The sequence below is a fragment of the Gobio gobio genome, assembly GCF_949357685.1.
Source record: "Gobio gobio genome assembly, chromosome: 17".
Taxonomy (NCBI): Eukaryota; Metazoa; Chordata; class Actinopteri; order Cypriniformes; family Gobionidae; genus Gobio; species Gobio gobio.
Genome location: NC_137110.1, coordinates 2,281,023 through 2,308,997, shown reverse-complemented (window position 1 = coordinate 2,308,997; position 27,975 = coordinate 2,281,023). Strand labels below are relative to the sequence as shown.

Genomic DNA, 27,975 nt, shown 5'->3' with positions numbered 1-27,975 from the left:
CTCAATTTCTGGGATGTTGGATAAATACTAGTCCAGCAACAAACTAAATCCAGCATTGCCTTCTTAAACTAGTGCGATCAGTTTGTTTTTGCTGTAAATGTAGGTTATTGTTTGCTATCATGCAATTCAGAATGACTGTGATCTCTTCCCTATGCTTCCCTGCTCCCTATTAAAGGTCTACGAGGTGAGTATTTACCCATCCCATCCACATCCAACCAAACAATCAACATCTTCATCAGTGATGCATTACATGGACATTAATGAGGCTTTCATTTCATCATTTCATGCATTCTTTGTGATTAACCAAATCACCATAAGTGACCCTGGACCACAGAACCAGTCATAAGGGTCAACATTGAGATTTATAGATCATCTGAACGCAGAATAAATAAGATTTCCATTGATTTATAGTTTGCTAGGACAATATTTGGCCAAACTATTTGAAAATCTGGAATCTGAGGGCGCAAAAAACTCTAAATATTGAGAAAATCTCCTTTAAAGTTGTCCAGATGAAGTCCTTATCAATGCATAATACTACTAATAATACATTTATGATATGAAAATTTACTAAATATCTTCATGGAACATGATCTTAATATCCTGATGATTTTTGGCATAAAAGAAAAATGTATAATTTTGACCCATATGATGTAATGTTGGCTATTGGCACAGATAAACCCGTGAGATCACGACTGCTGTTGAGCTCCAGGGCCACATGTTATTGATATACTATTATATTATTTATTAATATTTTCTCACTTCAATATTTCAGTTAATTTGACTTACTTCATGATTCATTTTAGTTTATCTAACAAGAACACTGATGAGAAATAGCTCTACTATTGCTGGTTGAATGCTTTGCTTGAAAACAAAGAGCAAAAATAATTCTTAAAGAATGAGTTCACTTCAGAATGAACATCTGATGATTTACTCACCTTCATCTCATCCAAGATGTTCATGTCTTTCTTTCTTCAGTGGAAAAGAAATGAAAAGTTTCCAGGATTTTTCTGCTCATAATGGACTTCAATGGGAACCAACGGCTGAAGGTCCAAATCTCTGCAGTTTCAGAGGCTCTGACCAATCCCAGACGAGGAATAGAGTCTGATCTAGACAAACCATCGCCACATTTACAACACACACACACATTTATACACTTTAACCTCAGACCTGGGTTAAAAACAACCCAAGTTGGGTTGAAAATGGACTAACCCAGCAATTGGGTTGTTTTAAGCAAAAATTTTACCCAACAACTGGGTTAAAACAACCCAATTGCTTTAGTTTGGTTAGTCCATTTTCAACCCAACTTGGGTTGTTTTTAACCCAGCATTTTTTAGAGTGTGTAAAATCGTCCGTCATCGTTGTTTCCCCTTTATTTGTGTAAAGGGCGTTTGATTTAGTCTTTGCACGTTGGCACTTCCACCTGCGTCATGTGACCTTTCTGACGTGATGACATCATATGCCGAAGTCAAGCATCTGAAGTTAAAGTGTATAAATGTGTGTGTGTGTTGTAAATGTGGCGATGGTTTGTCTAGATCAGACTCTATTCCTCGTCTGGGATTGGTCAGAGCCTCTGAAACTGCAGAGATTTGGACCTTCAGCCGTTGGTTCCCATTGAAGTCCATTATGAGCAGAAAAATCCTGGAATGTTTTCCTCAAAAAGCGTAATTTCTTTTCCACTGAAGAAAGAAAGACATGAACATCTGGGATGAGTAAATGATCAGGAGATGTTAATTCTGAACTGAACTCATCCTTTGAGAGTCTCAATGCATTCGCCATCACAGTCACTTCCAGTCATTGGGGTTCCCACGCTTCTTCACAGATCACATGATTCAAGGCCTGGAGTGTCTGTGAAAACAAACGTAGATCTTTAAAAGTGCTTGATTTAAAGGGTTTGTTCACCCAAAAATGTAAATTGTGTCATTAATGACTGAGCCTCATGTGGTTGGACACCCGTCAGACCTCCGTTCATCTTCAGACACAAATGAAGATATTTTAGTGTAAATCTGATGCTCTGAAAGGCCTCCATTGGCTCAACTTTACACTCTCAAGACCCTTAAAAGACACTAAAGACGTCAATACAAAGTCCATCTCACTACAGCGGCTCTACAATAACTTTATGAATCGGCGAGAATAGTTTTTGTGCACAAAAAAACCCTAAATAACGACTTATATAGTGATGACGATTTCAAAACACGGCCTCATGAAGCTTCGAAGCGTTATGAATCAGTGAGTCGATTCAGCGGTTCGAATCGTTATGAATCAGTGAGTCGATTCAGCGGTTTGAATCGCCAAATTTCAGTAGTTTGGCGGTTTGACACGCGATCCGAATCATGAATCGACTCACTGATTCGAAGCTTCATGAGGCCGTGTTTTGAAATCGTCATCACTATATAAGTCGTTATTTAGGGTTTTTTTGCGCACAAAAACTATTCTCGTCTTCATAAAGTTATTGTAGAGCCGCTGTAGTGAGATGGACTTTGTAACTTTAGTCTTTAGTGTCTTTTAAGGGTCTTGAGAGTGTAAAGTTGAGCCAATGGAGGCCTTTCAGAGCATCAGATTTACACTAAAATATCTTCATTTGTGTCTGAAGATGAACGGAGGTCTGACGGGTGTCCAACCACATGAGGCTCAGGCATTAATGACACAATTTACAGTTTTGGCTGAACTAACCCTTTAAAGCAGGAAGAAGAAATCTCTCTCTTTCCTCATTGGATTTGATATTGTCTTTACTGTGCTTGGTACAAAATAAAAGTCCTTGAATGTGGTGTTCATGAAAGAGGGAACTCGTCTGCACACATGCCCTCGCTGAAATACTGCCATCATGAGTCCAAACCATCCACTAACACTTCATGTGTGTTTTTAAAGACAGACTCAGTATAAGTTGCTTTTGCTAAACTGTCATTTCTCCTCCTCGTGCAGTTGAGGAGCTCCTTCAACAAGGCCTTCAGTAAAAAGGGTCCCAAAGCTCCATACGCAGATATAGAGGAGATCGCCACCCCGGTCACATCCGCCCCATCCTCACCCAAAATCCACCATAACGTGGAGAGTGTGCCCGCCAAGGCCTCGACTTCAACATCAGGGTAGGACATGGCCACGTTACAGACAGAGGATGTGAATGATGCATTATGGGATGTAAGCTTTGCTGGTGTGTATGGCAGGTCATGTGATGGGCAAGAGGAGACCGAGCGTGATGAGAAGGTGGTGTCCGAGTTACGCACGGAATTATGGGAGAAAGAGCGCAAGCTGACGGACATCCGGTTGGAGGCACTTAGCTCCGCCCATCAGCTGGAGCAGCTGCAGGAGGCCATGACCAACATGCAGGTGTGTGTGTGTGTGTGTGTGTGTGTGTGTGTGTGTGTGTGTGTGTGTGTGTGTGTGTGTGTGTGTGTGTGTGTGTGTGTGTGTGTGTGTGTGTGTGTGTGTGTGTGTGTGTGTGTGTGTGTGAACTATGACCCAACAGGGGCGCCGTATTGGGGAGAAAAGTTAGGACAATTCCAAGGGGCCCCAACAAATAGGTGAAAACTAATTAAAAAATGATATTATACACTATCTAAACCATCATCATTGAGTATATTTCAAATAATAATAAAATGAATGATGTCTTTGATTTTACTTATTTTGGCAATAAAAGTTAAATATCCCCATTGACCAAAAAGTAAACATCCATATTGACAATGAAATGGTTTGGTCCTGCACCAGAAGCCGCGTTTCCAGTACAACACTTTTGCGATATTTTCTAAAAGTCGATTGTGGTATTTTCTATTCTTTTGTCTTTTATGAGTGTAATAAAGAACTCTGTCTCATCTTCTGTCCAAACTAGGGATGCTACACTACAGTTAGTCCACGGTTCAATACACACCTCGGTTTTTAACCACGGTTTTCGGTTTGATTCGGTTCTGATGGCTTGTTTACATCAGTTTTTTGTTATTCTATTCTTAAGCGACAGGAACAGCGAGAGTTAAGGAGAAAAAAGACTATTTTTTAATTGCAATACTCTTTCTTTATTTTACTTAAAAGAATTGAAAAACCTTACTTAAATTTAAAACTTTACTTAAAAAAAAACCTTGTACACATTCCTAGTGTATTGTATAATATATAAAAAAAAAAAAAAAAATATATATATATATATATATATATATATTTAAAGATTTACACTGGCAGCTCAGAGCTGTACAGCAGCATTTAAGTATGAATTTGAATGAATAAATGTAAAAATAAAACACTACATAGACTTCACTATAAAATATACACTGATTCTTATTAAAGCTACTGTATTAGTTCTTCAGTCAAGAGCAGTGAGTGATTTTCTCTTTGTCTTTTGTTGTTGTATTAACATTAAATGGATAGTTCACTCAAAAATGAGAAATGAACACAGGTTTGGAACAATATTAGAGTGAGTAAATAATGACATAATTTTAGAGGTGAACTGTCCCTTTAAGGACGGCGTGTTCACTATAGGCTGCGCTGCTGTCAATTAAAGACCTGCGTGCATACAGATACTAATACAGACGCGCGCTGATTTTACTTTCACTTTAGACATAACCGTCTGTGTTTATGTTAACCTTGTGTGTATTTGACAGTATTAACGCGGAAGGACGACTTAGTCCAGTAATCACGTGTTTGACAGGCGTTTAGTGCGCGCGCTCGGAGAAGCGCATGTTAAAACCACGCACACGCCGGCAAAGCTTTAAAACACATGCAAATAATGAACTTTGGTGATTGTGAATTACTCTAGTGTTCTGTGAGTATAACTCCACCACTAACGTGTGATGTGAATGTATGTCGCGTTGTTCAGTATTGGGATGGAGGCAAATGATAGAATTTGTAGAAAAATACTTAACTAAATGCAAAACCGAAAAACCGCAATTCACAAGCCCGTATTGAACCGTGAATGCCGTACCGAACGGCTCAATATTATATTGAGAATTGTGGCATCCCTAATATACACACACCATCATCTGTAGGGAATGAACACTTTTACGTACGCAGGTAAGGTTATTCTGACGCAATGCCACATATAGAGAAGAGCGAGATGTTTGAATTTGATGGTGGTAACTCGAAGTTTTTTTAACCACTTCGTTATTTTGGCTCGGAATTAAAAACAATTAAAATGTCTTGCTATTTTTGACATATTCCTAATCAATACTTTTGCCGGTTCTTTGTGGCAAGCTTAATGCAGGCGCTTGAGTGGGGATAATAATATATCGGTAGCCTACTCGGTAATATATTAACATATAAAAAAGTAAACGCTCGGGTGTAGAATTCTCTCATATTTATTTAATTAAATTAATAAAAGTGCTTAGTCAACGAATGACTTAAATGAACAACTACTAGTATATAAAGAAACTTTAGTCGGGGACAGCCCTACTACTTTTACATATTTTTGAACCAACATGTCACACTGTGCATTCTGGCTCAACCATAGTGGCAATCCACCTGTCACTCAAAGTGGCCACGCCCTTAATTATGCAGAACTTTAACTTTATATAATGTAAACGAATGAGTTATAAAAACATCCCCCCCTCACAGTCATCATGAAGGGCAAAATTAGCCGTACAGACCAGAAGCACAGTTTGTCCCAGACTGTAAACATGTGTTCTTCTGCTGTAAAGTCGGCCATTTTAACATGAGGGAGATACAGATGTGACTCCCTTTTGGAGCCGGTCTCTAGCAACTCGTTTTTAATGCTTTATTTAAAGGTGCAGTGTGTAATATTCACGAGGCTCTATTGACAGAAATGCAATATAATACACATATCTATGTTTTCAGTGGAGTATAAAGGCCGTTATGTTTTTATTATCTTAGAATGAGCCGTTTCTATCTACACACACCGCGGGTCCCTTACAGTGAAGCCGCCATTTTGTGCCGCTATGTTTCTATGGTAGCCCTAAAGGGACAAACTTCTCTACAGAGCGCTAGCTACTCTCTGCTGTCTCAGACGACGTCACCTTTGTCCTGTGTGGGCCACTGTAGCTTAACAATGTGCTTTGAAAGGGAGGGGTGAGCAGGTGCAATTCACAACCTCACCACTAGATGCCGCTAAAACTTACACACTGCACCTTTAACATCAAACCCACATTACAAATTACAATACTCTGTCAAATTTTCAGGAAATAACCTGATTTATTAAAAAAGTCATGTAAAAAAAATGGGCATGATTCCAGTATAGCAACTACTTAAAGGGATAGTTCACCCAAAAATGAAAATTAGCCCATGATTTACACTCCCTCAAGTCATCCGAGGTGTGTAGGACATTCTTCTTTCAGACGATTATAATCTGAGTTATATTACAAATGTTCTGGCTAATCCAAGCTTTTAACAGTAATAGTTGCTCTGTTTTTGAAGTCCATAAAAAGTGCATCTATCCGTCATATAACTGCTCCACGCGGAGTGTTAATAAAGGCCTTCTGAAGCGAATCGATGCGTTTGTGTGAGAAAAATATTCATATTTAAAACTTTATCAAGTAAACTTTCGGCCGACTGCCTTCTGTGGAAAAGTGTTGAATGTTGAAAGTGAAACTCAAGATGAGCGGACCTGGTCGCGTTAGTCTTTCGATCGGCTGAGGAACTTTCAACACTTCCATAAACTGAACACGGAAGGCGGTCGGCCGAAAGTTTACTTGATAAAGTTTTAAATATGGATATTTTTCTTACACAAATGCATCGATTCGCTCCAGAAGGCCTTTATTAACACCCCAGAGCCGTGTGGAGCAGTTATATGACGGACAGATGCACTTTTTATGGACTTCAAAAACAGAGCAACTATGAATCAAATTCTAATGCTTGGATTAGCCTGGACTTTTGTAATATAACTCAGATTTTATTGGTCTGAAAGAAGAATGTCACACACCTCAGATGAGCTAAGGGAGAGTAAATCATGGGCTAATTTTCATATTTGGGTGAAATATCCCTTTAACACTGTCACCCCCATTTTTGAGAATAGTCATGAAAATGCACTATCCAAACTAAAAGGGCTGTAATTCAAGAATGCTTTGTAATATAGACCTAAGTTTAGTCTTGTTTTAAAGAAGACACTCAGCAGATTATTGCTGAAGTGAAAGCATGAAAAAGTTATGGAAGTTTAAATTTACTGTAAATGAAAAATACTGTTATTAATATTTTTATTTTATATTATATTTTATTTTATTTAAAAAAATGTACTCTAAAATGACTATAAAATCAAAGCCATATGTCTAACCAAGTTGTGTTCCATATTTGAAGTTGATATCACAAAAATTGAAGTCCCCATGATTTTGTGCAGGCGCTGTAGCCACCGGGTGTCATCCACTTTCCATTGATTGTTTTTTTAATGCATTTTCCTGTACATTTCTGTCCAAATATTCCATCACAAAACAGTCACCAAATATGGAACCTTGAGACTCAGACCTTTCCGACGATATGTGTCAAGATTAGAAAAGATTTTGATTATAAAGTAGTATTTTGTAATACGAAACATGACACCGCCCACTAGGGGGAGGAGCCCGCTAGAAGAATTTAGAGGACCGTTTCCATGGTAACGCAACGTCTGATTTCAAAACGGTTTTCCCAGGATGAATTTTGAGTTCGTAAGCTTTCAAATGACACCTTAAGAGGTTAAGTGTTATAACTTAAATCGCTCATGAATGCATTGACAGCTCACGGTGGAGAACCTGAAGGCGGAGAACGACCAGCTGAAGACGGGTGGCCCCTCCTCCAGACCCCCGAGCTCCGCCTCCCAGTCCTCTGGGCTCGGCTCATTGGGCGTCTCGTCACCACGGCAATCGGTGTCGTCTTTCAGCAAAACCTTCGGGCAGAACGAGCCTTACCCAGGTGACGCATTCACACACACAACGACCCCAACCGGCCTTGAATCCTGAACTGACTTTAGCCTCTGTTGGTCTCCCAGATGTGTTTCAAAGCCCCACCACAACACTCCAGAAGGACGAGAGTGTGGTCAGGGTGCTCGTCCGCATTCCCCATCAGCAGCTCTTCAAAGACGTGAGCGTCTCACACTCACACATTCTGCATTATCAGACTCAAACTCTGATTGGACGAACCACTGTGAAAAAACACTGTTTATACTATTATAGTATTAATATTTTGAGTTTTAGTCAATTTATGTGTTTTGTCATATTGTATTGTGTTCTTTTTTTTGGTCAGTTTTAGCTTGTTAGTTTTGCCGAAGCAACATTTCTAATTTTAGTTTAATATTTTATAATATTGTGCAGCTTTAAAAGTGTATCTTGGATGTTTTTTTCCCCACTAGTCTGAAAAGCTAAAGAGCCCAAAATGTAAAAATTGACAGATGATAATATATAACACTGGCCTAGTGGTGTTTGGATATTTTACTGAACTAATGTTACATAGTGCAGCTTTAAGCCCACAAAACAACAATAGAAATGCGTCCACAAGACTTTTGACTAATGGGTGTTGTTGCCTAGAGTTTTTGCTTCAATCACTGAGCCTGCTCATTCACATAAAACAATATATTGATTTACATTTTGTAAGACACTTTATCTTTACAAAGCCTGTGAATGATCATGAATAATGCTGTGATTCACACCTGAGAGGACAAAAGAACCGCATAACGAGCCGCATAATGAATGAGCCTTTGAGTCGGGTATGTGAGAGGGAGCTAAAAGTTATATATTTTGTCGTAGTGTATTACATAGTGCAGCTTTAAGTGTGTATTTTGGATGTTTTTCCCACTAGTCTGAAAAGCTAAAAAGCCCAAAATATGTCATATTATTGTAATAGCTGTACAATAATGAATTTTTTTAAAGCTTTTTAGCTTTTCATAAAGTGTTTTTTGTTTGTTCATGTACATACATATTTATACAACATTTGTAGCAACTCATAATGTAAAAACTGCACATAATGTGATACGTATTACATTATTATTATAATAAAATGTTCATAATGTAATCATTTTCTCAAAACATAATAAAATCTTGAGCTCATAATGTAATAATTTTTACATTATGAGGAAATTATTAAATTATAAACTAACCAAAAATGTAATATTTTCATTATTGTCATATTTTTAAAACATAAAAAATATCAGTATTCCCTTACATTTTTTAAAATCTAAAGCCAGTTTTAAACTATCTGTGAAATGCAACATTTAAATATTCATGCCATTTTTATTAATAATAAACAAAGCATTGGTATTCCTTTACAGTACATTTTAAAAATCTAAATCCAGTCTTAACCTTAAACCTACAAAATACACCAGATTACTGATACTACTAGTATACATTAATAATAGTAATAATAACAATAATAATAGCATGAATATTTAAATGTTGCATTTCACAGGTACTGTAGTTTAAGACTGGATTTATAATCTTTAAAAATGTACTGTATGGGAATACTAATATTTTTTAGGTTTTAAAAATATTACAATAATGAAAATTACATTTTTGGTGAGTTTATAATGTAATAATTTCCTCATGTAAAAAATATTAGATGTCTCACGTTTTGAGAAAATTATTACATTATGAAAATTTTATTGTAGTAATAATATGTTTACGTACACATTACATTATGTGCAGATTTTACATTATGAGTTGCTACAAATATTGTATAAAATCAGGCAAATGATAAATTAACTAACCCCTCTGTAAAAATCTTCAGAATATAGAAACGGCCGTTAAACATATGTACACAGAGTAAAGCGCTTCTGCAGAATAAAAGCGCAAACTAACGAGGATATGATGTCATCGTCAGGCCACGCCCTCACGCGTCCCGGTTCCTCGGGTAAAATAGCATCTCACCATTTACAAATAGTCGGAAACATTTGGGATATTGTAAGTACTCGACTGAACACAATATATAACACTGGCCTAGTGGAGTTTGTGAAGTGCAGCTTTAATGTTTTCAATTTAACTTTAGTTTAAAGTTTTAGTAAATTTGTTGTTTTTAAAAATGTTATTATATTATTGTTAATTTTTATTTCAGTTTTAGTTGGAGTATCATTTAATTTTTAACATTTATTTATTTCAAGTAATGATTTATTTTTATTTTTATGATTTTATCTTTTGTTAACCAGGCTATAATAACACTGATAATAGTCAAATCTATATATTTAATATTATGCGTCAAATAATGTTCTTAGTCTTTCCCGTGACGGGGCGTCCCAGACAGAAGCTACAATCGTTTACTTTAAATTAAATGAAAATTCAATGAAATACTGTTTGTGTTACCAAATGTGACCCTGGACCACTAAATCAGTCATAAGGGTCGATTTTTTAAACAAAGATTTATACATCATCTGAAATCTGAATAATAATCTCTCCATTGATTTATGGTTTGTTAGGGACAATATTTGGCCGAACTATTGTAAAATCTGGAATCTGCAAAAAAGTCAAAATATTGAGAAAATCTCCTTTAAAGTTGTCCAGATGAAGTCCTTAGCAATGCATATTACTACTACTAATACATTTATGATATGAAAATTTACTAAATATCTTCATGGAACATGATCTTAATATCCTGATGATTTTTGGCATAAAAGAAAAATGTATAATTTTGAGTACTCAACTGAACACAATATATAACACTGGCCTAGTGGTGTTTGGATATTACTGAACAAATGTTACATAGTGCAGCTTTAAAAGTGTATTTTGGATGTTTTTTTCCCAGTGTTTCGCCTTAAAAATGTAAATAAATGTGTCGTTTAACCTCCTGAAAAAATCCTAATAAATGGCATAATCAGACTAAAACCGATACAGTTAATGATTCCTTTGCACTAAAAGCATAAGTATGGTCTCATTTGAAAGCAGACACTTACTGTTAAAGGGTTAGTTCACCCAAAAATGAAAATTCTGTCATTAATGACTGACCCTCATGCCCCAACACCTGTGAAGAGACGACTCAACGCCAGCGTTGTTATGGCCTAAATTAATACATGATTGATTAACTTATTCTAACATTTTTCTTTAACAATCTCTCTTTCTAACATTTTTGAATGTACATTTATGAAATGCACTTTCTGTAAAGCTGCTTTGAAATAATGTGTATTGTGAAAAGCGCTATACAAATACATTTGAATTGAATTGAATGTGGTTGGACACCCGTCAGACCTCCGTTCATCTTCAGACACAAATGAAGATATTTTAGTGTAAAGCTGATGCTCTGAAAGGCCTCCATTGGCTCAACTTTACACTCTCAAGACCCTTAAAAGACACTAAAGACTAAAGTTACAAAGTCCATCTCACTACAGCGGCTCTACAATAACTTTATGAAGACGAAAATAGTTTCTGTGCCCAAAAAAACCCTAAATAACGACTTACATAGTGATGACGATTTCAAAACACGGCATCATGAAGCTTCGAAGTGTTATGAATCAGTGAGTCGATTCAGCGGTTTGGAGCGTTATGAATCAGTGAGTCGATTCAGCAGTTTGAAGCGTTATGAATCAGTGAGTCGATTCAGCGGTTTGAAGCGTTATGAATCAGTGAGTCGATTCAGCGGTTTGAAGCGTTATGAATCAGTGAGTCGATTCAGCGGTTTGAAGCGTTATGAATCAGTGAGTCGATTCAGCGGTTTGAAGCGTTATGAATCAGTGAGTCGATTCAGCGGTTTGAAGCGTTATGAATCAGTGAGTCGATACAACGGTTTGAATCGCCAAATTTCAGCAGTTTGTCGGTTTGACACGCGATCCGAATCATGATTCGACTCACTGATTCGAAGCTTCATGAGGCCGTGTTTTGAAATCGTCATCACTATATAAGTCGTTATTTAGGGTTTTTTTGCGCACAGAAACTATTCTCGTCTTCATAAAGTTATTGTAAAGCCGCTGTAGTGAGATGGACTTTGTAACTTTAGTCTTTAGTGTCTTTTAAGGGTCTTGAGAGTGTAAAGTTGAGCCAATGGAGGCCTTTCAGAGCATCAGATTTACACTAAAATATCTTCATTTGTGTCTGAAGATGAACGGAGGTCTGACGGGTGTCCAACCACATGAGGCTCAGTCATTAATGACACAATTTACATTTTTGGGTGAACTAACCCTTTAATTCAAAATTATAATTAGTTTCATAATCAAAAACAGCTATAATAAGCTTCCACCGTGACCTTCTCTAATGTGTATTATTAGGAGGTGAAGCAGCTGGAGTTCTTCCTCGGCACGGTTAGAATCAGCGGGCGGACCGACTGGTTTGCTCTGGACTCTGCGGTGACCCAGGCGTTTAAAGTGAGTGAACACATGCACACAGTGAGAGATGCAGTGAGACACACACACTCCTCCTCATCCTCTGGTGTGTGTGCAGGAGTATCTGGCGGTGGTGGACCCCGGCTCCAGCCTCGGCCTCTCTCAGGACTCCATCTACAGCTACAGCCTGAGCCACCTCAAGAGGGTCCTGGGGGCCCAGCCTCCCGAGACTCCGCCCGTGCGCCTCTACACCAAAGGCTCGTCCTGCATCAGCGTCGTCCTGAAAGGTCAGTGAGCAGCCGTCAGATGGACGAATCCCCCAAAGGGACAGAAATATCAGTTTTGGGGGGGGTCCAAGCCATGGGGACAGTCAATTTAACTCCATTTAGGGTTCATTTATCTCGGTAATTCTCTCTAAACCACTTGAGGGCAGTGTCAGTAGATTGACAGCAATATTTTAACAGTGGCTACTGTCTTGTAACCCAAATATTCATTGCTTGATGACATCATTAAAGGGTTAGTTCACCCAAAAATGTAAATTGTGTCATTAATCAGTCCCTCCAGAAAAACGCGATTATGCGATCGCGTGATTTAACGCATAATCAGCCAAAGTCCGCATATTCATGCGGGGGCCGCATTTTTTCAAATACGCTGCACTTTCGCCGCATAAATTGCCTATTTCCGCGTGCAAAATATGCGGGGCTATCATGATTTCATAATCGCCGCATTTTCGTTGCAAAAAAAGTCATATATATTAGCAGAAAGTTGAAAAATGTTTGTTTACTTCACACAAGAGCCGCCATTTCCGCCTATTGCCATGGGAACGTTTTGAAGTGACGTGATTACCCGACGCGAACGTCATCGAAAAGCTTCAAACCCCGTGGAGAAACCATAGATACCGGTGAAACCATGATGAAGCACAAACTCCCATTGGCCAACAAAAATAACAGCAAAAGAGCAAAGCAGTTTCCCTGTGTGCTGACTGATTTCAAAACACAGCATCATGAAGCTTTGAAGCGTTATGAATCAATGAGTCGATTCAGCGGTTTGAAGCGTTATGAATCAATGAGTCGATTCAGCGGTTTGAAGCATTATGAATCAATGAGTTGATTCAGCGATTTGAAGCGTTATGAATCAATGAGTTGATTCAGCGGTTTGAAGCGTTATGAATCAATGAGTCGATTCAGTGGTTTGGAGCGCCAAAGTCACGTATTTCAGCAGTTTGACACGCGATCCGAATCATGAATCGACTCGATGATTCATAGCATCATGATGCTGTGTTTTGAAATCAGTCATCACTATGTAAGTCGTTATTTAGTTTTTTTTGCACACAATAACTATTATCGTCGCTTCATAAAGTTATTGTAGAACCACTGTAGTGAGATGGACTTTGTAACGACGTCTTTAGTAGGCTACCTTTTATGGGTCTTGAGAGTGTACATTGTGCCAATGGAGGCCTTTCTGAGCCATCGGAATTCAACTAAAATATCTTAATTTGTGTCCAACAACATAAAGGGAAGTCATTAATGACAGAATTTTCATTTTTAGGTGAACTAACCCTTTAAGAGATTGCACTTTGTGCATTGGAAGCACTCAAATGTCTGTTTTGTATAGCGACATCTTTAAAACAGGAAGTTATTTATTAATTTTTTCAGAAGTTGTAGCATATTCCTTTTGTAGAGCTACAGAACTTGATTGACTAAATGTTTTGTAAATTTGAGCCATTATTAAGGTCTTCAATAAAACAAGATGAGAACTTAAATATTCCAGCACTTTCTGTGATGTAGTGCTTTTTTTCTCTTTCTCATCAAACCGCAGTTTTTGCAAGTTCCCGCAATTTCATCGCATAAAATTGCATAAATATCCCGCATTTTTCATCGCATTTTTTAAGAAAACGTGCCGCATAATCAAGGATTTTTGCCCGCAACAATCACAAAAAAAAGCCGCATTTTTCTGGAAGGACTGATTAATGACTGAGCCTCATGTGGTTGGACACCCGTCAGACCTCCGTTCATCTTCACACACAAATGAAGATATTTTAGTGTAAATCTGATGCTCTGAAAGGCCTCCATTGGCTCAACTTTACACTCTCAAGACCCTTAAAAGACACTAAAGAATAAAGTTACAAAGTCCATCTCACTACAGCGGCTCTACAATAACTTTATGAAGACGAGAATAGTTTCTGTGCGCAAAAAAACCCTAAATAACGACTTATAAAGTGATGACGATTTCAAAACACGGCCTCATGAAGCTTCGAAGCGTTATGAATCAGCGTACGTGTGTGTGTGTGTGTGTGTGTGTGTGTGTGTGTGTGTGTGCCAGCAAAGCCCAGTCCATATTGCTATTAGGTTTCCACATATATGTAACTAGCATTATAGTTCCTACACTCTGTGTTTTATCGTTGTTATATTGTAATATTAATGTTTTAAATATCTGAGCTGTTATGCATAGCATAAAATGACATAATAAAAGCACAATATTCCATATTGTCATCTGTGGCTTTTTGTCCCATTTTATGCCTTTGTTGCATGGTGTCCACATACATACATGGACAGTTAAATAATTTTTAAATAAAACTGAATTTTGTAAAAATTAAAATGGATTTCAATTTTAGCATCATATTACAGTAATAAAAAGAATCTTAAAAAAATCTAGATAATGTTTTCCATAAAAGAAAGGGTTCATGCATCGAAAACAAACGAAAAAAACGAAAACTAGGTGGGAAAAAACATTGTCGTTAACTGAAATGAAAATAAAAACGAGGCATATATTACAGAAAAACAATAACTAACTAAAACTGTAATGTGTGTTTGGCAAAACTAAAATAAAAGAAAGTTATAGTAAATGTCCTTAGTTTTCGTCTTTGTCAAGGTCTTTCATTTTTTAACGCTATTTAAAACACACAGTGTATTCGTTCAGCTGCATTTCCTTTCCCTGCTCTCCCTCCGTCTCTCTGTCACTCATGCGTCTCTCTCACACACACACACACACACACACACACACACACACACACACACACACACACACACACACACACACACACACACGTACACACTCACACACACACACACACACACACGTACACACTCACACACACACACACACACACACACACACACTGCCCCTAAACCTACCCATCACACACACACACACACACACACACACACACACTGCCCCTGAACCTACCCATCACACACACACACACTGCCCCTGAACCTACCCATCACACACACACTCACACACACACACTGCCCCTGAACCTACCCATCACACACACACACACACACACACACACACACACACTGCCCCTGCCCCTAAACCTACCCATCACACACACACACACACACACACACACACACTGCCCCTGCCCCTAAACCTACCCATCACACACGCACTCACACACACACACTGCCCCTGAACCTACCCATCACACACACACTCACACATACACACTGCCCCTGAACCTACCCATCACACACACACACACACACACACACACACACACACTGCCCCTGCCCCTAAACCTACCCATCACACACACACACACACATACACACACACACTGCCCCTGAACCTACCCATCACACACGCACTCACACACACACACTGCCCCTGAACCTACCCATCACACACACACTCACACATACACACTGCCCCTGAACCTACCCATCACACACACACACACACACACACACACACACACACACGTACACACTCACACACACACACACACACACATACACACTGCCCCTGAACCTACCCATCACACACACACACACACACACACACACACACACTGCCCCTGAACCTACCCATCACACACACACACACACACACACTGCCCCTGAACCTACCCATCACACACACACTCACACACACACACTGCCCCTGAACCTACCCATCACACACACACACACACACACACACACACACACACACTGCCCCTGCCCCTAAACCTACCCATCACACACACACACACACACACACACACACACACTGCCCCTGCCCCTAAACCTACCCATCACACACACACACACACACACACACACTGCCCCTGAACCTACCCATCACACACGCACTCACACACACACACTGCCCCTGAACCTACCCATCACACACACACTCACACATACACACTGCCCCTGAACCTACCCATCACACACACACACACACACACACACACACACACACACACACTGCCCCTGCCCCTAAACCTACCCATCTCACACACACACACACACACACACACACACACACACACACACACACACACGTACACACTCACACACACACACACACACACACACACACACACACACACACACACACACACACACACACACACACACACTGCCCCTGCCCCTAAACCTACCCATCTCACACACACACACACACTGCCCCTGCCCCTAAACCTACCATCACACACACACACACACACACACACACACACACACACACACACACACGCGTACACACTCACACACACACACACACACACACACTGCCCCTGAACCTACCCATCACACACACACACACACTGTCCCTGCCCCTAAACCTACCCATCACACACACACACACACTGTCCCTGCCCCTAAACCTACCCATCACACACACACACACTCCCCCTGCCCCTAAACCTACCCATCACACACACACACACACACACACACACACTGCCCCTGCCCCTAAACCTACCCATCACACACACACACACACACACACACACACTGCCCCTGCCCCTAAACCTACCCATCACACACACACACACACACACACACACACACACACACACACACACTGCCCCTGCCCCTAAACCTACCCATCACACACACACACACACACACACACACACACACACACACACACACACACACACACACACACACACACACACACACACACACACAACTGCCCCTAAACCTACCCATCACACACACACACACACACACACACACACACACACAAACTGCCCCTAAACCTACCCATCACACACACACACACACACACACACACTTCTTAAGTGACATTGTTGATCTCGTGTCTAAAAACACAACGCCAGCGCCGGCGGCGGCTCCCATAACCCCAACAAAGCTCGTTGAAGTGTGTGTGTGTGTGTGTGTGTGTGTGTGTGTGTGTGTGTGTGTGTGTGTGTGTGTGTGTGTGTGTGTGTGTGTGTGTGTGTGTGTGTGTGTGTGTGTGTGTGTGTGTGTGTGTGTGTGTGTGTGTGTGTGTGTGTGTGTGTGCTGAATGAGCTCCTGCAATAACAAAACAGACATTTCAAAATAAAAGTCCCACTGTATTTCAGGCTTGTTTATTAAATAAAAGTCACGTCTGTGTGTCCGTTTTACAGTTATTATTCGGTTACACAAACTGTATTTAATTTAATTTAATTTAAGATAAACTATTGTAGCTTCTGTCTGGGACGCCCCGTCACAGGAAAGACTGAGAACATTATGTGACGCATATTATTAAATATATATATTATTATAGTTAACAAAAACTAAAACCATAAAAAACATTTTTCATTACTTGAAATAAATTAATCTTAACTCACATAAAATGTAATAAAATTAAATACTTTCATTTAATTTAAATTAACCTGTTATTTAGTTTCATTAACATTAATGTACCAAACTAAAACTGAAATAAAAATGAATAAAAACTAATACAAGTGACAAAAACAAAAGAATTACTAAAAATTTCAACGAAAATTAAAATGGGAGTAGAAAATATAAAAATTACATTTAATTCAAAACACAAAAAAACAATAATAATATCTCAGTGACACTAAAATAATACTACTATGTCAAATCTGTTTACAGTGTGTTTTATTTAAATATAGTTGTGCCTCTAAAGTCTCTAAATGCACTTTTTAACTTAGGAGCACAGGTGCATCTTGGGAAACAAGTAAGTGTCAAGCCCTGATTATATACACATATTGTGTACATTTATTTATTTTATTTGGGGACTATTTTTTATATATATATCGAACAGCAGGCAGCAGGACGTGTGATTGGTCCATGGCCCACCCAGAACTCCACCGCCCTCCCCCAATCCCATCATTCCTGCGCTCCCAGGTCTGATATATGACCCAGTCATTACCCAGAATCCTCAGGGCTTGGTCTAGGTGTTATTTTAAGCACTGACTGCAGCTCTGTGTTGTTTATTGAGGCCGTTTGATGCTATAGCCCACCCAGACTCAAGAATACAGCCCTTGACTGTTCTCACTCGGACAGAACCAGGGCTCATTTCGACAGAACATTTTGATTTAGTTTTAGTCTTTTGACTAAAATGCCATTTAGTTTTAGTCATATTTTAGTCACCTCAATTGTTTTTAGTTTTAGTCTAGTTTTAGTCTCCTAAAATCTAATGAGTTTAGTTTAATTGTAATACATTAAGCATTCAAGCATTACATAACCGACTGTCACTTGAACTGACAATTTGACATCATTTTGTTTTTGACATTAAAAATACACCAAAGAGCTCAATTCACTTTTTTGTTTGTTTTTTTAAAAACATCTATATCGTTTTTGTATTTCTGTTTTAGTTAGTTGGCCATATCAGGTTAAGCTAAAGCTTCAAATAAGTTTGTTTATTTATTTAATTTCAAGTAATGAAGATTTTTTTTAATGGTTTTAGTGAACTATTATGACCCTGATACTTTATTGAATATGTGTCAAATACTGGTCTTTCCTCCTGACTATAAATTAAATGGTAATTAAATTAAATATAGTTTATTGTGTAACCAAAAACGAATATATAATGCGTGACTTTTAATGATAAACAAGCTGGAAATACACCAGGACTCTTATTTTGAAATGTCTGCGCCTCTATTGCAGTTGCAGGAGCTCATTCAAGTTCAGATCAGGAGATAAATATGCAGTTACAACCGTCTAAAACATATTACTATATAAACATGGTGAAGTAAACATGTGACACAGGACATCAGTTCTGACCCCATCTCTGCCCTAATCCACCCTCACTAACCTCACTATTCTCCTCTCGCTTTTATTTGTTGACGAAAATGACAGTTGATTTTCCTCATAGTTTTTGTCATCCAACACTAGTTTTTATTTAGTTATCGTCTCATTTTCGACAGTGAAAAAAGGTCGTTGACGAAAATTATTCTTTGTAATTGTTTAAAATTATTCCCTGTGTGTGAACCTGTACTACATTTAAAAACATACTTAAAGGGTTAGTTCACCCAAAAATGTAAATTGTGTCATTAATGACTGAGCCTCATGTGGTTGGACACCCGTCAGACCTCCGTTCATCTTCAGACACAAATGAAGATATTTTAGTGTAAATCTGATGCTCTGAAAGGCCTCCATTGGCTCAACTTTACACTCTCAAGACCCTTAAAAGACACTAAAGACTAAAGTTACAAAGTCCATCTCACTACAGCGGCTCTACAATAACTTTATGAAGCGACGAGAATAGTTTTTGTGCGCAAAAAAACCCTAAATAACGACTTATATAGTGATGACGATTTCAAAACACGGCCTCATGAAGCTTCGAAGCGTTATGAATCAGTGAGTCGAATCATGATTCGGATCGCGTGTCAAACCGTCAAACTGCTGAAATTTGGCGATTCAAACCGCTGAATCGACTCACTGATTCATAACGCTTCAAACTGCTGAATCGACTCACTGATTCATAACGCTTCGAAGCTTCATGAGGCCGTGTTTTGAAATCGTCATCACTATATAAGTCGTTATTTAGGGTTTTTTTGCGCACAAAAACTATTCTCGTCGCTTCATAAAGTTATTGTAGAGCCGCTGTAGTGAGATGGACTTTGTAACTTTAGTCTTTAGTGTCTTTTAAGGGTCTTGAGAGTGTAAAGTTGAGCCAATGGAGGCCTTTCAGAGCATCAGATTTACACTAAAATATCTTCATTTGTGTCTGAAGATGAACGGAGGTCTGACGGCTGTCCAACCACATGAGGCTCAGTCATTAATGACACAATTTACATTTTTGGGTGAACTAACCCTTTAAGATTTAAAAAGTAGCCTATATTTTCAATAAGAAGCATTAAAGCATGGATAACAAATGAATTACTCAATGTCTTGATATTGAGCTTCATCTTCCCACACTGTGGTGCTGAGCAGGGCTGAAGGAGAAGTGTGTGGATGTGCTGGTGTTCGAGACGCTCATCCCCAAGCCCATGATGCAGCACTACATCAGTCTGCTGCTCAAGCACCGGCGCCTGATCCTGTCGGGCCCCAGCGGCACAGGGAAGAGCCACCTCACCCAGCGGCTGGCGGAGTACCTGCTGGAGCGCAGCGCCCGCGAGCCCACGCCCGCCAGCACCGCCACCTTCAACATGCACCGCCAGTCCTGCAAGGTACAGCAGCCCACATATATACTACATATTCAGATTTATAACTGCGGTTTTTGGCCATCATACTTAAAGGGGTAGTTCACCCAAAAATTACATATACTTTATGATGTGTTAAATATGGATATTTTTCTTACACTAATGCATTGATTAGCTTCAGAAGGCCTTTATTAACCCCTGGAGCCGAGTGGAGAACTTTTATGATGGACCGATGCACTCTTATGATGGACAGATGCACTTTTATGATGGATAGATGCACTCTTATGATGGACAGATGCACTTTTATGATGGACACATGCACTCTTATGATGGACAGATGCACTTTTATGATGGACAGATGCACTTTTATGATGATAGATACACTTTTATGATGGATAGATACACTTTTATGATGGATAGATGCGCTTTTATGATGGACAGATGCACTTTTATGATGGACAGATGCACTTTTATGATGGATAGATGCACTTTTATGATGGACAGATGCACTTTTATGATGGATAGATGCACTCTTATGATGGACAGATGCACTTTTATGATGGACACATGCACTCTTATGATGGACAGATGCACTTTTATGATGGACAGATGCACTTTTATGATGATAGATACACTTTTATGATGGACAGATGCACTTTTATGATGGATAGATGCGCTTTTATGATGGATAGATGCACTTTTATGATGGATAGATGCACTTTTATGATGGACAGATGCACTTTTATGATGGACAGATGCACTTTTATGATGGATAGATACACTTTTATGATGGATAGATACACTTTTATGATGGATAGATGCGCTTTTATGATGGATAGATGCACTTTTATGATGGATAGATGCACTTTTATGATGGACAGATGCACTTTTATGATGGATAGATGCACTTTTATGATGGATAGATGCACTTTTATGATGGATAGATGCACTTTTATGATGGATGGATGCACTTTTATGATGGATAGATGCACTTTTATGATGGACAGATGCACTTTTATGATGAATGGATGCACTTTTATGATGGATGGATGCACTTTTATGATGGACAGATGCACTTTTATGATGGATGGATGCCCTTTTATGATGGATAGATGCACTTTTATGATGGACAGATGCACTTTTATGATGGACAGATGCACTTTTATGATGGACAGACAGATGCACTTTTATGATGGATAGATGCACTTTTATGATGGATAGATGCACTTTTATGATGGACAGATGCACTTTTATGATGGATGGATGCAATTTTATGATGGACAGATGCAGTTTTATGATGGACAGATGCACTTTTATGATGGACAGATGCACTTTTATGATGGACGGATGCACTTTTATGATGGATGGATGCACTTTTATGATGGATGGATGCACTTTTATTGACATGTGTTTTGACTTTTATCCCAAAAGGACCTTCAGCTCTATCTGTCCAATCTGGCCAATCAGATTGATCGGGAGAGCAGCACAGCCGAGATCCCATTGGTTGTCATCTTGGATGATGTGCATGATGCAACATCCCTCAGTGAACTTGTCAACGGTGCTTTAACCTGTAAATATCACAAATGGTGAGTGTGAGCCTGCCTCCACATGACCAGCAGCGGCTCCCAGGCATTGTGACGGTGTTTAGAGATGTGTTGTGTCTTTTCAGCCCGTATATAATCGGGACAACCAACCAGCCGGTGAAGATGACCCCTAACCACGGTCTGCACCTCAGCTTCAGGTCAGTGACTCCAGGAGGAACAGCTGAGACGTGCTGGAGATCATGTGCTGTTGTTGTGATTGTCACTTCGGGTGGCATGAACATGTGCTTCACTCACTCCATCAGTGATGATAGAATAGAGTTAAAGGATTAGTTCACTTTTAAATAAACTTTTGCTGATAATTTACTCACCCCCATCTCATCAAAGATGTCCATGTCTTTCTTTCTGCAGTCGAAAAGAAATGAAGGTTTTTGATGAAAACAGTCCAGGGTTTTTCTCCATATAATGGACTTCAATGGGCTCCAAACGGCCCAAATGAGTTTCAGTGCAGCTTTAAACGACCCCAGATGATGAATAAGGGTCTGATCTAGCCAAACCATCAGCAGTATTTATGATATTATTTTACCTCTTATCAGATGAACGTGATCATCTCTGAGCTCAGCCATAACTTCCGCTGAGTGAGGTCAAAATACGAGTGTGGTCATAGATATATCGATCATAGATGCCTCATTCTACTAATCCGTGCAGTCGCTAATGAGGCATCTACTATTGATATATCTATGACCACGCTCGTATTTTGACCTCACTCAGCGGAAGTTATGGTGGAGCTCAGAGATGATCACGTTCATCTGATAAGAGGTAAAATAATAGCATAAATACTGCTGATGGTTTGGCTAGATAAGACCCTTATTCATCATCTGGGGTCGTTTAAAGCCCTTTGAAGCTGCACTGAAACTCATTTGGACCGTTTGGAGCCCATTGAAGTCCATTATATGGAGAAAAACCCTGGAATGTTTTCATCAAAAACCTTCATTTCTTTTCGACTGCAGAAAGAAAGACATGGACATCTTGGATGACATGGAGCTGAGTAAATTATCAGCAAAAGTTTATTTAAAAGTGAACTAATCCTTTAATGGGGAAAAACTGTTCACTAACGGAAAGTCTTTCCAGTATCTAGTACATAGTAATAATTCAGTGCTTGCCAAACAGTGTTGAAAACAGTATTTCTCAGGGTTCTTTGATGAGTATAAAGTTCAAAAGAATAGCATTTATTAGAAATAGAATATTTTGTAACATTATAAATGTCTCTTTTGATCAATGTGATGCATGATAAAAGTATTAATTTCATGTTGTTGTTTTTTAATCTTACTGACCCCAAACTCTCTGTACAGGATGGTGATGTTTTCCAATAACGTGGAGCCAGCAAACGGGTTCCTGGTGCGTTACCTGCACAGAAAGCTGATGGAGGCGGAGGATCCCCGGAGCATAACTAATGCCGATCTCCTGCGGGTCCTGGACTGGGTGCCCAGACTCTGGTACCACCTTCACACCTTCCTGGAGAAACACAGCACCTCCGATTTCCTCATTGGTAATTTTTATTATTATATCGCCATCATATTGGATGAGAATAAAGAGGCATTTGTTTCAATAACAAGCTTTATCCCATGTAGGAGGGGACGTTCTCCTAATGCGACCTTGCGCAACATCGAATTGATGAATATCCTGAACCTTTACAGAACATTAGGGATGTTCCTAAAACACCCTCTTTTGGTTATGAAAAACCGCGTTTCCACCGAAATTACCCGGAACAATTTGTACCAGGAACTTTTTTTACAGGAACTTTTCCCCCCCAGATCTGCTACTGTCTGCATTTCCACTGCGGCCTAAAGTACCGGGAAGATTAGGAAAATTAGTCTGTGATGTCGGACTGAAGCGGCTGCTCCTCCCAGTCAGAGACGGACGGGAATCATTTACTGCCCCTCCATCTTGAAAGTACATTAGCCAAAGAGGGACATACCCGTGAATTCAAGCTTGGCCTTTGGCGTTTTAACACTCGATGGCACCGTGTCCAATGTGGACGAGGTCCAACTGGAAGCCATGTTAATCTTGGACTAAATCGGCCACCGTAGGAGTTAAAACGAGAGGAACAGAAACTAATATTCACTGGATGGTCATATACCTGTTCACCACTAGATGGGGGAAAATATCACACAGTGTAGCTTTAATAAAGAGGTCATTAACAAAACGGCGGAAAAGAGACGAGCACTGATACTAAAGCGCATTCTGAAAGCTCGTAAAGCTAGATATAAAACAAGACAACGTACGTTATGATCAGCTATTACAGACATCGACCGTGCGATTGCTGAGATGAACGCACGCCATCAGACAGAAAGAGCAAGACTGATATTACTGAACACAGAACGAACCTCGCAAGACTTTTAAAAATGCAGGTTGAAATAATATACTGCGTGAGTTCAACCAATCAGCACGTTCAGCGCCCAAATTTACACTGCAGGTCTTGATGCGCAGTTCCGATTTTTTGGACAACACACATCATCTGACCTGTATCCGATATTTGCATTTACACTATACACTAGCGAAACAGCACAAGACGTTGCAATGCGGATGCAGACAAAATGATTATTCAATGTTTTGCTTTCCGCACTATCTTTAAAGGTCAGCGAAACATTGCTCTCGTAAAGGCCAATTTACACTTCTGCGTTCTGCGCCATAGGCTGTGTGATGCGCACATACCCTACGACCTACCCTGACGCGCACCTCTTCACAAATGTAACAACACGTCAATTCTACGCGGACCGCAAGCGCTGTGATTGGTCTGCCAGGATCCCTCCCTCAGGTCAATAAATCTGGGTACCCGCGGGATCTTAAAAAGTCTTAAATGTCTTTAAATTCAAAATCAAAATTTTAAGGCCTTAAAAAGTCTTAAATTCGCTGAGGTCTTGAGTTCTAGGTCTTAAATAATTTTAAACGGGTCTTAATTTTCCTAAATCCATGTAACGCTACCTCTTGCTCATTGAAATGCTCCCACAGCGTTTGTGTGTTGTAGTTCGTTTTTTCGCTAGTGAGAGACCAACATGCATCTTATATTGCAGCCAATCAGCTTTCGTGTTATTGGCGCGGGTCTCTTTCGGATTGACACATCAAACTGATTTTATTCTTCAGCTTCAGTTCTTCCAGTTCCGCGATCGTGAAAGCGAAGGCAAATCTTTCTTACCTGCCATCTCGCCAAATGACCAAATAAAAGTATGATATGCCCGATAACACTAAAAAAAGTTCAAAAAGCGATGTAAACCCCGAATTCACGGACCGATGTCAGACTGGCCGCTGATTCTGTGCACGCATTTGCCGCCTGTCAGCGCTCGCGCAAGCGACGGTACCGAATCTAAGCACATTACTGTAGGTCTTAAAGTGAAAACAACCCAATATAGCCTAACGTTATACCCCCTCCTGCCTGTGTCGTTAATATTAAAGGGTTAGTTCACCCAAAAATGTAAATTGTGTCATTAATGACTGAGCCTCATGTGGTTGGACACCCGTCAGACCTCCGTTCATCTTCAGACACAAATTAAGATATTTTAGTGTAAATCTGATGCTCTGAAAGGCCTCCATTGGCTCAACTTTACACTCTCAAGACCCTTAAAAGACACTAAAGACTAAAGTTACAAAGTCCATCTCACTACAGCGGCTCTACAATAACTTTATGAAGACGAGAATAGTTTTTGTGCGCAAAAAAACCCTAAATAACGACTTATATAGTGATGACGATTTCAAAACACGGCATCATGAAGCTTCGAAGCGTTATGAATCAGTGAGCCGAATGATGATTCGGATCGCGTGTCAAACTGCTGAAATTTGGCGATTCAAACCGCTGAATCGACTCACTGATTCATAACGCTTCGAAGCTTCATGATGCCGTGTTCTGAAATCGTCATCACTATGTAAGTCGTTATTTAGGGTTTTTTTGCGCACAAAAACTATTGTCGCTGATTCATAAAGTTATTGTAGAGCCGCTGTAGTGAGATGGACTTTGTAACTTTATTCTTTAGTGTCTTTTAAGGGTCTTGAGAGTGTAAAGTTGAGCCAATGGAGGCCTTTCAGAGCATCAGATTTACACTAAAATATCTTCATTTGTGTCTGAAGATGAACGGAGGTCTGACGGGTGTCCAACCACATGAGGCTCAGTCATTAATGACACAATTTACATTTTTGGGTGAACTAACCCTTTAATCAAACAACAACAACGGGGGAAAACAAACAGTAGCCTACCTAAACTAAAGCACTGTTTGTATCTGTATATTTAAGTTGTATTTATTTGTCCTATTGTCAAACAAGATTCATGCATTTTGTTTGTTTTATTGCCATGTGTGACTATTGTGCATCTAACATAATGATATGGTAAATGTGGCATCCTAATTATGTTTAAAAAAAAACATGCACATTTCTGAAAATGTCCATCACCACATCAGTAACTTTGATCTCACGAAAAAAATGTATATACATACACACACACTACCGGTCAAAAGTTTGAGAACAGTAAGATTTTTAAAATATTTTTAAAGATGTCTCTTCTGCTCACCAATGCTGCATTTATTTGATCCAAAATACAGCAAAACAGTATTATTGTAAAAAAAAAAAAAAAATTAATTTAAAAAAAGTATTTTATATTTCAATATATATTTTAAAATGCAATTTATTTCTGTGATTCAAAAATTTTCAGCATCATTACTCCAGACTTTAGAGTCACATAATCCTTCAGAAATCATTTTGTTTACTTTGTATTTCAGATAAATGTTGTTCTTTAGAACTTTCTATCCATCAAATAATCCTAAAAAAAAAATGTTTTACACAACTGTGTTCAACACTGATAATAATCATAAATGTGTGTTGATCATCAGAATCTCATATGAGAGTGATTAGTGAAGGGTCATGTGACACTGAAGACTGGAGTAATGATGATAAACTCAGCTTTGATCACAGGAATAAATTACACTTTACAATATATGCACATAGAGAACAGTCACAACAGAACTGTCTCAATATTACAGCTTTTTTTTTATTTTTAATAACATAAATGCAGCATTGGTGAGCAGAAGAGACTTCTGTAAAAACATAAAAATATCTCACCGTTCTCAGACTTTTGACCGGTAGTGTGTTTGTATATTAATCCTGGTGGGATTGAGCTTTGAGGAAGTGCAAGTTTACTAATACTTTGTTCAATTTGAATAAATGAATTTGCTTTGCAAGTAATTTTGTGATTCTGCATTTCCTTTTGTACTTTTTTTTAAAATTGCGTGATATAGGTCTTAAATTTAATTCATAATGGTCTTGAAAAGGTCTTAAAAAGTCTTAAATTTGACTTTGTGAAACCTGCAGATACCCTGTAAATAAATCTGCGATAGGAGTGTGTGTGTCCAGAAATGGGATGATAGTTTCATCCTTATATCTGCTATATAACACAATATTTTGTAGTGCAGAGAATCTTTATGTTAGGGAATAAATACACAGATCCGCTGTTAATAAGATGTTAATCAGTGATTGTATATCAAGAACAGGGACACATTAGGGTGCATTTCATTTTGTGATTTCAACTGAACCAATAAACAGCAATCGATTGAAGCGCTCGTCTGCACGAGCCACTGATGCTGAAAACAGCGCCACAAGCTCTGCATGATTTCACAAACGCATTCCAGCACCAGATCGCCTCTTATGGAACTCTACTAATCAACTAGAGATGCTTCATTTGTATTACATACAACAACTCAAGCTGCAAGAAAAGCCGCTATCCTCCGCCGCCATCAGCTGCTGATACTCTGGTTGTGTCTCAATCAGCTCTAGTTCAGTAGTCAGGGCACTGATCAGGGATCAGCCCATTGACTTATGTCCTGATCAGTGCCCTGACTACTGAACTAGAGCTGATTGAGACGCATGCAATGACAATGTAAACAAGACGCTTCTTCTTCAGCTTTTGCCTTGATACTGTGGGTCGCCATCAACATGCCCGTGGA

General features: G+C 39.1%; 1 protein-coding gene across 1 annotated transcript in view; it reads left to right on the top strand.

The window, feature by feature from the left end:
- Window positions 1–27,975, top strand: part of nav1b (neuron navigator 1b) — a gene marked incomplete at its 5' end in the record, with an annotated part of 186,525 nt that overhangs the window by 144,511 nt on the left and 14,039 nt on the right. Inside the window, 10 exons of the mRNA XM_079841024.1 lie at window positions 2,920–3,080; window positions 3,159–3,321; window positions 7,635–7,809; window positions 7,886–7,977; window positions 12,077–12,172; window positions 12,249–12,417; window positions 20,239–20,474; window positions 21,879–22,033; window positions 22,117–22,188; window positions 23,341–23,537. Of these exons, the coding sequence (XP_079697150.1) occupies window positions 2,920–3,080; window positions 3,159–3,321; window positions 7,635–7,809; window positions 7,886–7,977; window positions 12,077–12,172; window positions 12,249–12,417; window positions 20,239–20,474; window positions 21,879–22,033; window positions 22,117–22,188; window positions 23,341–23,537 (1,516 nt within the window). The remainder of the gene's footprint in view (window positions 1–2,919; window positions 3,081–3,158; window positions 3,322–7,634; window positions 7,810–7,885; window positions 7,978–12,076; window positions 12,173–12,248; window positions 12,418–20,238; window positions 20,475–21,878; window positions 22,034–22,116; window positions 22,189–23,340; window positions 23,538–27,975) is intronic.